Source organism: Oncorhynchus mykiss, chromosome 18 (assembly GCF_057628025.1).
Source record: "Oncorhynchus mykiss isolate SJ-2025 chromosome 18, ASM5762802v1, whole genome shotgun sequence".
Classification (NCBI taxonomy): domain Eukaryota; kingdom Metazoa; phylum Chordata; class Actinopteri; order Salmoniformes; family Salmonidae; genus Oncorhynchus; species Oncorhynchus mykiss.
In genome coordinates, this window is record NC_143039.1 from 13,077,953 (window position 1) to 13,090,872 (window position 12,920).

Sequence of the window (12,920 nt, forward strand, 5' to 3'; positions counted from 1 at the left end):
AGGATCCAGAGATGGCATCAGTAGGCAGGTTTCCATTGACCCAGGTTAATTAGACAAAATATCCCACAGAAAAAAAAATATCGGGAAACATCGAAGAACCACAGTGACATTACGTGGGGGCATAAGAATTGCACTGCTAAGATCAGAGATTCATCTCCTGAGTACATACTGTACCTCGTCCCCTGAATACCAACCAAGTAATCAGACTTCTAATTATCGTTTATATTTTTAGTTTTTCCCTCAGTTTTTTCCCTTGGACGTGGTTCGTCAGGACCTCCACCAGCCGAAGCTAAGCAGTAACATTAACATGATGCCTTCTAATTGCAGTCGCTGTACTCATAATATATAGGAGAACGAGGATAGCTGTGCTGCAAGCCCAGCTTCAGACGCAATCGTTAGGCAAGGGTCATTTCAGTGTAGGAAAGGATGAAACAGCATCTGTGCCACCAGTATGTACAGATAGTAGTATAAATCCCCTGGCACAGTCCCCGCAGTCGGAAACTTTCTCATGGCTTCTAGAGGGAAATGGTGTAGGAACGCTCAACCGGTGTCGCTCATTCAGCCGACAGAAACTTTCAACCGGTTTTCCCCATTAAGCAGCAAGTTGGAGTCTGAGGTCGAGCATTCTCTGGTCTCTACTCCTCCCATTACGGGGTCTGAGACGCCGAAGCCTCCCACCATTAGCTCTGACAAATTGAAAACCCTAGTCATTGGCGACTCCATTACCCACAGTATTAGTCCTGTGTGAATTTAAGTATGCTCTCTTTAATTATCTCTTTCTTTCTTTCTCTATCTCAGAGGACCTGAGCCATAGGACCATGCCTCAGGACTACCTGGCATGATGACTCCTTGCTGTCCCCAATCCACCTGGCCGTGCTGCTGCTCCAGTTTCAACTTTTCTGCCTGCGCCTTTGGAACCCTGACCTGTTCACCGGACGTGCTACATGTCCCAGACCTGCTGTTTTCAACTCTCTAGAGACAGCAGGAACGGTAGAGATACTCTCAATGATCGGCTATGAAAAGCCTTCTGACATTTACTCCTGAGGTGCTGACCTGTTGCACCCTTGACAACTACTGTGATTATTATTATTTGACCATGTTGGTCAGTTATGAACATTTGAACCTCTTGGCCATTTTCTGTTATAATCTCCACCCGGCGCAGCCAGAAGAGGACTGGCCACCCCTCATAGCCTGGTTCCTCTCTAGGTTTCGGCCTTTTTAGGGAGTTTTTCCTAGCCACCGTGCTTCTACACCTGCATTGCGTGCTGTTTGGGGTTTTAGGCTGGGTTTCTGTACAACACTTTGTGGCATCAGCTGATGTAAGAAGGGCTTTATAAATACATTTGATTTGATCTTTACATACAGGACTTCCAAGTTATAAAATAGTGAACTTCTCCTTTAATGGAGTGGTAGGCTCTATGAAAGGGATGTTTCACAAAAAAAAAACTTTATTGTAGTATTTTGTTCATTAGTACACTGCAATCACGTTTTCAAGAACTTTCAGTATAAATTAAAAAGTGTGATGATGATAATAATGATATGAAAATGACAAATGACAATAGGCTGTAATTTGCATCATCACACTTTTTTGTTGTTTTACTGCAGTGTACCCTAATCCTGGTCCTGGGGATCCACAGAGGTGTGCTTTTTTGTTTTTGCCCCTAACACTCACACACTGGATTCAACTAAGCAACTCAAGCCTTTGAACTGAATAAGGTATGTGAGTGCGAGGGCAAAAACACACATGTACTCCCCTTTGGACCAGGATTGGGGAACACTGCTGTACTGATTGTCCTCCATCTTCAGAACTTCACTGTTGACATGCACATTTTTGGGATTGTATACAGGGCGATGAAACCAAGGTGGACATTTGTAATTTGATTGAACTATCCCTTAAATTAGTTCCTTTGGAGTTACATTTAGTTAGAGGTTAATTTGCTCTCAGCATGTGTTATAAATTAACATTCATTTATTTTATAAAGAAAACGGCTTTTGTCATCTCTTAAATGTTGTTTACCTTTGTACTTTAGTTTACACCACTGAGAAGGCGGCGGCAGCAGTAGTAGCATCTACCGCCTTCTTGTGGCATGGGATAGGGCCATCCCAAGGATCCCGGAATGTTGCACTGTGGTAGTGGGGAACAGGAAGTTCCCGGCACGCGGGCTCCATTCTTCAGAATAAAGAAAGCCCCAGAACGATGCAGTCAAGAAGATAACAATTTACTAGTACAGGTATGTAATAGCGCGTTTAAACTTTACAATGTCGAAAGAACATGTCATTCCATGCTAGGTAACAAATCCATTAAGGTATTATCACGGTTGGTAAAGGTTTGATGTGTAATTTTTGTCAAACCGAGTGAAGAATGTGGTTAACTATTTTTCCTTGAGTAAGGAGACAACGCTGAACGATTTATTATGTCTATGCTGTCTTATCCTGTGTGTGTGTCTTTACTATAAAGGACCTCATTTGAAATGTGGAAGGGGCTCTCAGAGAATTCATGGTTAGACACTGAATTGCCTGAGAGTCACAGGGTTGTGATAGAGCTCATATAATTAAAGATGGACTTTGATAACTAGCTCTGACTTGTGTGTGTGGTTTGCTCCCATGATTTGGTAAATAGAGGACATTTCCACGACAGTGGTAAACTATTTTTCAAGTCACATAGTTAGAGACTTTGGGTTTGTCTGAGCGGATGTACATATTTTTCTCAAGGTAATTTCATAAAGAATTCATTTCTTTGAGATTTCTTTGTAGCATGTTATTGGTTTTGTGTAAAATTGACGAGCTGGTAAAATGGCGGCGCCCCCCTCGGTCTGTTTCTGGAGTGTGAACGGGAAAAACAATTGTTTTTTGATTGAAATAATACAACGAAGACGCAAACAGTAACCTTGCAATGTACTACATGTTTTTTTTTTGTCATTTTATGTGAATTTAGAGAATCTACTATAAAGTGCTTTTACGTTGTCCTTTGTGTCTAATGTGAATGAGTTCATGTTTTCAAATCACATTTTATTTGACGCTTGTGACAAATAAAATGTGATTTGAAAACATGAACTCATTCACATTAGACACAAAGGACAACGTAAGAGCACTTTATACAACATGTATAGACCTTAAAGTGAAATGCTTGCTTACTACAAGCCCTTAACCAACGGTGCAGTTTTAAGAAAATACCTTAAAGTAAGAGATAAGGATAATTAAAGAGCAGCACTAAATAACAAGAGCGGGCAATGTACCTGTACAGAGTCAATGTGCGGGGGGCACCGGTGTCGAGATAATTATGTATTTGTAGGTAGAGTTATTAAAGTGGTTATGCATAGATACAAGTAGTAGCACCGGTGGGTGGGGGGGAATGCAAATAGTCTGGGAAGCCATTTGATTAGCTGTTCAGGAGTCTTATGGCTTGGGGGTAGAAGCTGTTTAGAAGCCCCTTGGACCAAGACTTGGCACTCTGGTACCGTTTGCCATCCGGTAGCAGAGAGAACAGTCTATGACTGGGGTGGCTGGAGTCTTGGACAATTTTAGGGCCTTCCTCCGACACCACCTGGTATAGAGGTCCTGGATGGCAGGAAACTTGGCCCTGGTGATGTACTGGGCCGTACATAGTAGTAGAGGTCGACCGATTAATCGGAATGGCCGATTAATTGGGTCCGATTTCAAGTTTTCATAACAATCGGAAATCTGTATTTTTGGGCGCCAATTTTAATATTATTTATTTTTTATTTTTACACCTTTATTTCATCTTTATTTAACTAGGCGAGTCAGTTAAAAACACATTCTTATTTTCAATGACGGCCTAGGAACGGTGGGTTAACTGCCTCGTTCAGGGGCAGAAAGACAGATTTTCACCTTGGATCCCCCGAGCTGACAATCTTGCAACCTTACAGTTAATGAGTCCAACGCAATAACGACTTGCCTCTCTCTCATTGCACTCCACAAGGAGCCTGATTGCCTGTTACGCAAATGCCTCTCTCTCGTTGCACTCCACAAGGAGACTGATTGCCTGTTACGCAAATGCAGTAAACCGAGATGAGGCTGGTGTTACCGAAGTGAAATGGCTGGCTAGTTAGCGCGCGCTAATACCGTTTCAAACTTCACTCTCTCTGAGCCTTGGGGTGGTTGTTTCCCTTGCTCTGCATGGGTAACGCTGCTCCGATGTGGTGGCTGTTGTCGTTGTGTTGCTGGTTCGAGCCCAGGGAGGAGCGAGGAGAGGGACGGAAGCTATACTGTTACACTGGCAATACTAAAGTGCCTATAAGAACACCCAATAGTCAAAGGTTAATGAAATACAAATGGTATAGAGGGAAATAGTCCTATAATAACTACAACCTAAAACTTCTTACCTGGGAATATTGAAGACTCATGTTAAAAGGAACCACCAGCTTTCATATGTTCTGTGCAAGGAACTGAAACGTTAGCTTTCTTGCATAGCACACACATTTACGTTCTTCTCCAACACTTTGTTTTTGCATTATTTAAACCAAATTGAACATGTTTCATTATCTACTTGAGGCAAAATTGATTTTATTGATGTATTATATTAAGTTAAAATAAGTGTTAATTCAGTATTGTTGTAATTATCATTATTACAAATACATTGATTAATCGGTATCGGCTTTTTTGGTCCTCCAATAATTGGTATCGGAGTTGAAAAATCATAATCGGTCGACCTCTACTCTGTAGCGCCTTGCAGTCAAAGGTCAATTAGTTGCCATACCAGGTAGTGATGCAACCCGTCAGGATGCTCTCGATGGTGCAGCTGATTAACTCTTTGAGGATCTGAGGACCCATGCCAAATGTTTTCAGTCTCCTGAGGGGAATAGGTTTTTGTTGTGTCCTCTTCACGACTGTCTTGGTGTGCTTGGACCATGTTAGTTGGTTGGTGATGTAGACTCCAATAAACTTGAAGCTCTCAACCTGCTCCACTACAGCCCCGTCAATGAGCACACTCCCATTCTCAGTCTTCCTTTTCCTGTAGTCCACAATCATCTCCTTTTGTCTTGATCACGTTGCGGGAGAGGTTGTTGTCCTTGCACCACATAGTCAGGTCTCTGATCTCTTCCCTATAAGCTTTCTCATCATTGTCGGTGATTAGGCCCACCACTGTTGTGTCATCAGCAAACTTAATGGTGGTATTGGAGTCGTGCCTGGCCGTACAGTCATGAGTGAACAGGGAGTACAGGAGGGGACTGAGTACACACCCCTGAGGGGCTCCCGCGTTGAGGATCAGTATGGTGGATGTGTTGTTACCTACCCTTGCCACCTGGGGGTGGCCTGTCAGGAAGTCCAGGATCCATTTGCAGATGGAGGTGTTTAGTCCCAGGGTCCTTAGCTTAGTGATGCGCACTATGGTGTTGAACGCTGAGCTGTAGTCAATGAATAGCATTCTCACATAGGTGTTCCTTTTGTCCAGGTGAGAAAGGGCAGTGTGGAGTGGAATAGAGATTGCATCATCTGTTGGTGCAGTATACAAATTGGAGTGGGTCTAGGGTTTCTGGGATAATGCTGTTGTGAGCCATGACCAGCCTTTCGAAGCATTTCACTGCTACAGTTCGTGAGTGCTACGGGTCGGTAGTCATTTAGGCAGGTTGCCTTAGTGTTCTTGGGCACAGGGACCATGGTGGTCTGCTTGAAACATGTTGGTATTACAGACTCAGACAGGGAGAGGTTGAAAATGTCAGTGAAGACACTTGCCAGTTGGTCAGCGCATGCTTGGAACGTCTGGCCCAGCGGCCTTGTGAATGTTGACCTGTTTTAAAGGTCTTACTCACATCAGCGGCGGAGAGCATGATCACACAGTCGTCTGGAACGGCTGATGCTCTCATGCATGTTTCAGTGTTCCTTGCCTCAACGCGAGCATAGAAGTTATTTAGCTCGTTATGGTAGGCTCGTGTTACTGGGCAGCTCTCGGCTGTGCTTCCCTTTGTAGTCTGTAATAGTTTGCAAACCCTGCCACATCCGACGAGCGTTGGAGCCGGTGTAGTACGATTCGATCTTTGTCCTGATGTTAGTCCTGTATTTGTTGCCAATGCTTAGCTACCTGATCTACTGAAATGAGATCCGTGCTTGATTTGGACAGGAGCTTACCAGAGCAGAGTACTTACATTTCTACTGCTTGAGATTATGTTCCTCTTATAGAATATTAGCTCAACAGTATTGTGTAGTTCCTGCCCCTAAATATAAACAGTACCGGCACCCAAAATGAGAACAGGCACCTATTTCAGTCCAAGTCAAGCACTGAATTAGATAATTGAACAAGAAATATAATATATTTTTAGGGAATGAAGTGCCTGAACTGTCAAGACTAACTTCTGTGTCTTTTTTTCTTTATTACAACTTGCCAACTCAGATTAAGTCTGAGGCCGGTAACATCAACAGTGAGGACAAAACCCACAGTCACTGGGTGCTGATTGTGACAGTGGAGCCCAGTTTGCACTGCAGGATCCAGAGATGGCATCAGTGAAGCTGGAAGACTGCAGTCAAACACTGGAGCTGAATGTCAACATGAAAGATGAAGAAGAGGAGGAGAAGATTGGGAAATCTGTTAATCATGGTAAGCACAGGTTCTATCTAAGTGTGTTGTTCGTTCCAACTTCCCACTGTGTATGAAAAGTTGGTGTAGAACTGTTTCAATGAGAAGGTAGATGTTATTTCATGCTACGGAGGCTTGTATGGTTTGACACCAGTATTGTCAGCATTTGTTTTATTCCCTGGGCTATCTGTATTTTATTTATTTTTCATTTCACCTTTATTTAACCAGGTAGGCCAGTTGAGAACACCTTTATTTAACCAGGTAGGCCAGTTGAGAACACCTTTATTTAACCAGGTGGGCCAGTTGAGAACAAGTTCTCATTTACAACTGCGACCTGGCCAAGATAAAGCAAAGCAGTGCGACACAAACAACAACAACACAGTTACACATGGGATAAACAAACGTACAGTCAATAACACAATAGAAAAGTATATATACACTGTGTGCAAATGAGGTAAGGCAGTAAATAGGCCGTAGTGGGGAAGTAATTACAATTTAGCAATTAAACACTGGAGTGATAGATGTGCAGAAGATGAATGTGCAAGTAGAGATACTTGGGTGCAAAGGAGCAAAACAATTAATAACAGTTTGTAGATGATGTACTTGGATGGTGAGCTGCTCTGACAGCTGATGCTTAAAGTTAGTGAGGGAGATATGTCTCCCAAAATGGATGGCACTGTGATAGACTGCATCCAATTTGTTGAGTAGAGTGTTGTAGGCTATTTTGTAAATGACATCACCGAAGTCAAGGATCAATAGGATAGTCAGTTTTACGAGGGTCTGTTTGGCAGCATGAGTGAAGGATGCTTTGTTGCGAAATAGGAAGCCGATTCTAGATTTAATTTTGGAATGGAGATGTTTAATGTGAGTCTGGAAGGAGAGTTTACAGTCTAGCCAGACACCTAGGTATTTGTAATTGTCCATATATTCTAAGTCAGAACCGTCCAGAGTAGTGATGCTGGATGGGCAGCCAGGTGCGGGCAGCGATCGGTTGAAGAGCATGCATTTAGTTTTACTTGCATTTAAGAGCAGTTGGAGGCCACGGAAGGAGAGTTGTATGGCATTGAAGCTCGTCTGGAGGTTAGTTAACACAGTGTCCAAAGATGGGCCAGAGGTATACAGAATGGTGTTGTCTGCATAGAGGTGGATCAGAGAATCACCAGCAGCAAGAGCGACATCATTGATTAATACAGAGAAAAAAGTTGTCCCGAGAATTGAACCCTGTGGCACCCCCCCTCAGCGGGGCTGAAGTGCACCCATGACCAGCTCGGAAACCAGATTGCATAGTGGAGAAGGTACGGTGGGATTCGAAATGGTCGGTGATCTGTTTGTTAACTTGGCTTTCGAAGAACTTAGAAAGGCAGGGTAGGATAGATATAGGTCTGTAACAGTTTTGGTCTAGAGTGTCTCCCCCTTTGAAGAGGGGGATGACTGTGGCAGCTTTCCAATCTTTGGGGATCTCAGACGATATGAAAGAGGTTGAACCGGCTAGTAATAGAGGTTGCAACAATTGCGGTGGATAATTTTAGAAAGAAAGGGTCTAGATTGTCTAGCCCAGCTGAATTGTAGGGGTCCAGATTTTGCACCTCTTTCAGAACATCAGCTATCTGGATTTGCGTGAAGGAGAAATGGGGGAGGCTTGGGAAAGTTGCTGTGGGGGGTGCAGGGCTGTTGACTGGGGTAGGGGTTGCCAAGTGGTAGCAGATTTTTTAAAAGTTCTATGAGTGAGGGAAAAGCAGCCAACAAGTGCTCAGCATATGTGGGAACTCCTTCAAGACTGTTTTATTCCCCTTTTGTATTGTACAGCCTACTGACATGAATACATACACTACCAGCCTACTGATATGAATACATACACTACCAGCCTACTGATATGAATACATACAGTACCAGCCTACTGATATGAATACATACACTACCAGCCTACTGATATGAATACATACACTACCGTTCAAAAGTTTGTGGTCACCTAGAAATGTCCTTGTTTTGAAAGAAAAGCACTTTTTTTGTCCAATAAAATATAAAATTGATCATAAAAACAGTAGACATTGTTAATGTTGCAAATGACTATTGTGGCTGGAAACTGCTTTAAAACATTATTTTTATTTTTATATTGAATATCTACATAGGTGTACAGAGGCCCATAATCATCACTCCTGTGTTCCAATGTAATGTTGTGTTAGCTAATCCAAGTGTATCATTTAAAAAAAGTGTTTTGTAATGATCAATTAGCCTTTTTAAAATGATAAACTTGGATTAGCTAACACAACGTGCCATTGGAACACAGGAGTGATGGTTGCTGATAATGGGCCTCTGTACGCCTATGTAGATATTCCATTAAAAAATCAGCCGTTTCCAGCCACGATAGTCATTTACAACATTAACAATGTCTACACTATTGATCAATTTGATATTTTATTTTACAAAAAAAATGTTTTTCTTTCAAAACGAGGACATTTTATAAGTGATAGAGTGCCAAGACTGTTGGAAAAGCATTCCTGGTGAAGCTGGTTGAGAGAGTGCCAAGACTGTTGGAAAAGCATTCCTGGTGAAGCTGGTTGAGAGAATGCCAAGACTGTGCCAAGCAGTCAAGGCAAGGGGTGAATACTTTGTTTGGGAGGGGGGTTACTACATGATTCCATATGTGTAATACCATGGTTTTGATGTTTCACTATTATGTAGAAATTTGTAAAAATGAAGAAAAACCCTTGAGTAAGTGTGTCCACACTTTTGACTGGTACTGTATATATTACACCAACTGACTGGTTCTTCTGATGTTCACACAGGATACCATGTTGAGACATTCTCTACATCCAGAGAGCAACAGCAGGAAGATCACAGAGCTAAGAGGTCTCACCACTGCCCACATTGTGAGGAGATTTTCCCAGTTCTATCAAAGCTAAAAATACACCTAAAAATACACACAGGAGAGAATCTGTATTCCTGCACTGACTGTGGGAAGAGATTCACAACATCAGCTCAGCTAAAAGTTCATCAGAGAACACACACAGGAGAGAAGCCTTACTCCTGCTCTGACTGTGGAAAGAGTTTCTCTCACTCGAAATTTCTAAAACAACATGAACGTATACACACAGGAGAGAAGCCTTTCTCCTGCTCGGACTGTGGAAAGAGTTTCTCTCAACTGAGCCACCTAAAACAACATGAACGTATACACACAGGAGAGAAGCCTTTCTCCTGCTCGGACTGTGGAAAGAGTTTCTCTCAACTGAGCCACCTAAAACAACATGAACGTATACACACAGGAGAGAAGCCTTACTCCTGCTCAGACTGTGGAAAATGCTTCAGAACATCACCTGAGCTAAACGGTCACCAGAGAACACACACAGGAGAGAAGCCTTACTCTTGCTCTGACTGTGGAAAATGCTTCACGTATTTAAATGTTCTAAAAGTTCACCAGAGAACACACACTGGAGAAAAGCCTTACTCCTGCTCTGATTGTGGAAAGAATTTCTCTCAATCGAGCCACCTAAAACAACATGAACGAACACACACAGGAGAGAAGCCTTACTCTTGCTCTGACTGTGGAAAATGCTTCACGTATTTAAATGTTCTAAAAGTTCACCAGAGAACACACACAGGAGAGAAGCCTTACTCTTGCGCTGACTGTGGAAAATGCTTCACGTATTTAAATGTTCTAAAAGTTCACCAGAGAACACACACTGGAGAAAAGCCTTACTCTTGCTCTGACTGTGGAAAATGCTTCACGTATTTAAATGATCTAAAAGTTCACCAGAGAACACACACTGGAGAAAAGCCTTACTCTTGCTCTGACTGTGGAAAATGCTTCACGTATTTAAATGTTCTAAAAGTTCACCAGAGAACACACACTGGAGAAAAGCCTTACTTCTGCTCTGACTGTAGCGCGAGTTTCTCTCAACGGAGCCACCTAAAACAACATGAACGTATACACACAGGAGAGAATCCTTAGTCCTGCTCTGACTGTAAGAAGAGTTTCTCTCAAATGGGCCAGTTAAAAAGACACCACGGTATACATCATGGAGAGTAGCCTTACTCTTGCTCTGACTGTGGAAAATGATTTAAATCATCAGCTGAGCTAAACGGTCATCAGAGATCACACACAGGAGAGAAGCCTTTCTTCTGCTCTTACTGTGGCAACAGCTTCTCCCGATTTGGGCAATGTAAAGACACACCAACGGATACATAGTTGACCGAAGCCTTATCAAAGCACTGACTGTGAGAAGAGATTCTACAGATTGGGCCATTTAAAAAGACACCAATGTATACATGAAGGAGAGAAGCCTCATCAGTTCTCTCAGACCAGCTAAGATTAGTCACTCCTCTTAATTCTCATCTCATAAAATAAATGGCAACGTTGAATAGGATCAAATGAAGAAAGTGTAGAACACTATTGTAATCATATTGTTTCTCACTGCGAGAGAACAATGCAGAGGAAAGGGAGCATCATAGAATGTTAGTCTCTCTTTACTGATCAGTGTGCATCTTGTCAGTTTTTTGCTGTGTTTTTTTTTTTTTTGCTTCCGTCCATAGACAAATCCCAGCTCTACTGGTACCAGCAGTACTGCACCTGTCAACGACACAAGTTGTTCTGCTTCCATAAGCACATCCAATGCTAGCATCAGTAATTCTCCATTTGCTGTTAACCCAGCTAGCATGGACACTGGGCTGCATCACAATCACAACTGTCAGAGCTACTGCCTCCTTATCCGGCAAAACACCAAACAACAGACAGGGATGTGCCTTTCCTCAGCCACAGTGTGTTTATATCTCACAACTCGATGAAACCTTCACTCGTGCGCAGACATTTAGAAACAAAACATGCCAATTTGAAAAATAAGCCACAGGAGTTTTTTCAGCGAGAGTTGAGACTACTTTCGAGTAGTAAGACATGTATAAAAGCAACAGATGCCATTAATAAGAAGGCGCTAGAATCGTCTTATATGGTGAGCTATCGAGTGGCTAGGACAGGCAAGCACCATACTATTGTGGAGGACTTAAGTCTTCCTGCTTCCGCAGATATGGCTTGGGGGAAAAATCCCAAAAAACTATACAGTTTTCACGACGCATCAGTGACATGGCAGATGTTTGGAACAATTACTGCTTCGCCTTACAAGCCAATAATTATATGCGTTACAGCTAGATGAGTCAACAGACGTGGCGGGCCTGGCACAGCTCCTGGTATATGTCTGTTACAGCTGGATGAGTCAACAGACGTGGCGGGCCTAGTACAGCTCCTGGTATATGTCCGTTGTTTTTGGAGGGTCAATTAAGGAAGATCCTCTTCTACAAACTACTGGAAACCAGGACAACAGGATATATTTTTAAAGTACTGGCCAGCTTTGTGACATCAAATGGACTTTGGTAGTCAGGTTTGATGAAAACCTGCTCCGGAGTGCTCAGGGCCTCACACAATGACCCTAAGCACACAGCTAAGACGATGTTTGCGAAAATTTTGAAAAAGCTGATTTTTGTTGTAATTTTGGAGTGTTGTGTGTAGATTGATGCATTTTATAATAATGCTGTAATGTACCAAAAGGTGGAAAAAGTCAAGCAGTTTGAATACTTTTTGAACACACTGTATCAGATAACGATGATCAGTTTTCTGCATTAGTTTTGGTGGATTATTTTTTTTTTTATTACCAAACACGTTTTGTTTCATGATAAACAGGCTATGAATTGACTAGTGTTTATTAAATTGCCTTTTAATGCTAGATTCATTGTTTTAGAGATTGATGAATTTATTTTAATAACTGTTGAAGTTAGATATGTTTGTACATTAATTTGTTCCGGGCAACATCTTCTCTTGTGTATAGTTTTAAATAAAATTGCAAATAAATTCATTAAAAATCCTACAATGTGATTTTCTGGATTTTTTTTTCTCTCATTTTGTCTGTCATAGTTGAAGTGTACCTATGATGAAAATTACAGGCCTCTCATATTTTTAAGTGGGAGAACTTGCACAATTGGTGGCTGACTAAATACTTTTTTGCCCCACTGTATGTATATTATGTATTTTTTAGTGTTTCCTGTTTGACCCCAGGAAGAGTAGCCGCTGGGGATCCTAATAAAATACTAAATGTATCAGATATTGATGACGTGTTGATCAGTTTTCACCATTAGTATTTTAATGAATGTTTCATTCAATGTGTTTCTATGGGATATAGTAGAAAAGGCCAAATTCAATATATATTTTTTTATACGTAATGTCATAAAATACTAAATCAATTATCTAAACAATCCATGGTATGACCTTCTTAAAACAATTCCATATGTTAGCATTATATTGCAATGTAATGACCCAGTTAGTATTGGGGAATGGAACCAGAGAGGAAGCTTGTGTTACCTTTCTCACACCACTACAGTATTCATTTCAACAGAACTTTTCCAC

The 12,920-nt window shown here is 41.8% G+C and overlaps 1 protein-coding gene across 1 annotated transcript; it reads left to right on the forward strand.

Moving 5' to 3' along the window:
* The first annotated feature begins 284 nt into the window (after positions 1-284).
* On the forward strand, positions 285-12,382 carry LOC149975398 (uncharacterized). Its single transcript, XM_090207117.1, has 3 exons — positions 285-2,231; positions 6,350-6,553; positions 9,319-12,382. Exons 2-3 carry the CDS (start codon positions 6,451-6,453, stop codon positions 10,479-10,481), a joined length of 1,266 nt encoding a protein of 421 aa, XP_090063243.1. The 5' UTR covers positions 285-2,231; positions 6,350-6,450; the 3' UTR covers positions 10,482-12,382.
* Positions 12,383-12,920: the final 538 nt, after the last annotated feature.

Excerpts from the sequence above, each read along its gene's own strand:
- LOC149975398 (XM_090207117.1), top strand. The coding sequence starts at position 6,451 with ATGGCATCAGTGAAGCTGGAAGACTGCAGTCAAACACTGGAGCTGAAT. Across the intron at positions 6,554-9,318 it reads TGGGAAATCTGTTAATCATG|GATACCATGTTGAGACATTC; the intron begins GTAAGCACAGGT and ends ATGTTCACACAG.